Raw genomic sequence first — 1,067 nt, forward strand, 5'->3', positions numbered from 1 at the left:
TCTCTCTCTCTGTGTGTGTGTGTGTGTCTTATGTATGATAATGTGTTTAAACTGCTCAATTTCGACATCAATAAATAATTCTAACCAAATTAAACATAGCCACGTCCTTGACCTTTGTGACTTTTGTAACCTTTGTGACCTTTATCTTTCCAGGAAATTTCCAGTGGCGGAAAAACTGTGACAGCCACGTTCTTCCGCTGAGTTCCTACAAGGTTCACAGTTGGAATCCTGCCTTCTTTGAGCAACTTGTAGTATTATCCGCTATAAACTTTTTACTTCCCTGGTGCATTTGTGTTGTTTAGTTGAATGGAATATTTGAATAATGCTCATTCGCCGACTTCCCCAATAGTCATTAATCCACTAGTACTTCCCAAAGTCCCTAAGGTGCGGTCAAATATTTGTGATGTAACTTACCCTCAAATAACTCTTCAACGGGTGAACCAATGTCACTCATACTTTGGGCCCCATTTTGTGTCAATTTGTCTTAACCTAATCATATTTTTCCACAACAATTGAGGCTAACTTTAAAATCTTTTCTTTAAAAAAGTATATAAAATACTACAAATCTCCTTCGCGCGGAAAATGGAATTGTTCACCGCACTTCCGGCTTCTCACGCAAACTTTGCGTACGCATATTATGACCTACGTCACATCTCACCATTGTCATTTTTTAGTGGCAAACCTAGTTACAAGAAATTAGATTAATCGTGAACACTTTTTTTACTCTAAAAGTTCTCAAAACATGGGTTCAATAAAGAAATCTCTCGATTAGAAAAAAAATGACTGACTTGCTTTCAAAAGTGATATGCTGTAAACCTTTTTAAAATCTGTAGAAACCACCCACTGTGATGTTTTACTAGTATTTATTAAGGAATTTTCTAGAATACAGCTAACAGGGGATTGCAAAAATATTGATCTGTTAAGACAAATAACAAGTCATGATGCAAAAGCTGGAGAGTCTATGCGCAATAGTTGAGGAGGGTGCTCTCGTGGCCTAGAGGTTAAGGTGTTGGTCTCTCATTCAAAGGTCCCGGGTTCGAATCCGGGTAGCGATCAAAAAATTGTCT

General features: G+C 37.6%; 1 protein-coding gene across 1 annotated transcript; it reads left to right on the top strand.

Moving 5' to 3' along the window:
• Nucleotides 1–153: 153 nt before the first annotated feature.
• LOC106013018 lies at nt 154–843 on the top strand (the record flags this gene model as incomplete). Its single annotated transcript, XM_013087616.2, is given in 1 exon segment — nt 154–843. A coding segment is annotated over 1 exon segment (48 nt), but the record flags the coding sequence as incomplete, so codon positions are not given.
• Nucleotides 844–1,067: the final 224 nt, after the last annotated feature.

The sequence above is a fragment of the Aplysia californica genome, unplaced genomic scaffold (genome assembly GCF_000002075.1).
Source record: "Aplysia californica isolate F4 #8 unplaced genomic scaffold, AplCal3.0 scaffold00610, whole genome shotgun sequence".
Lineage (NCBI taxonomy): Eukaryota > Metazoa > Mollusca > Gastropoda > Aplysiida > Aplysiidae > Aplysia > Aplysia californica.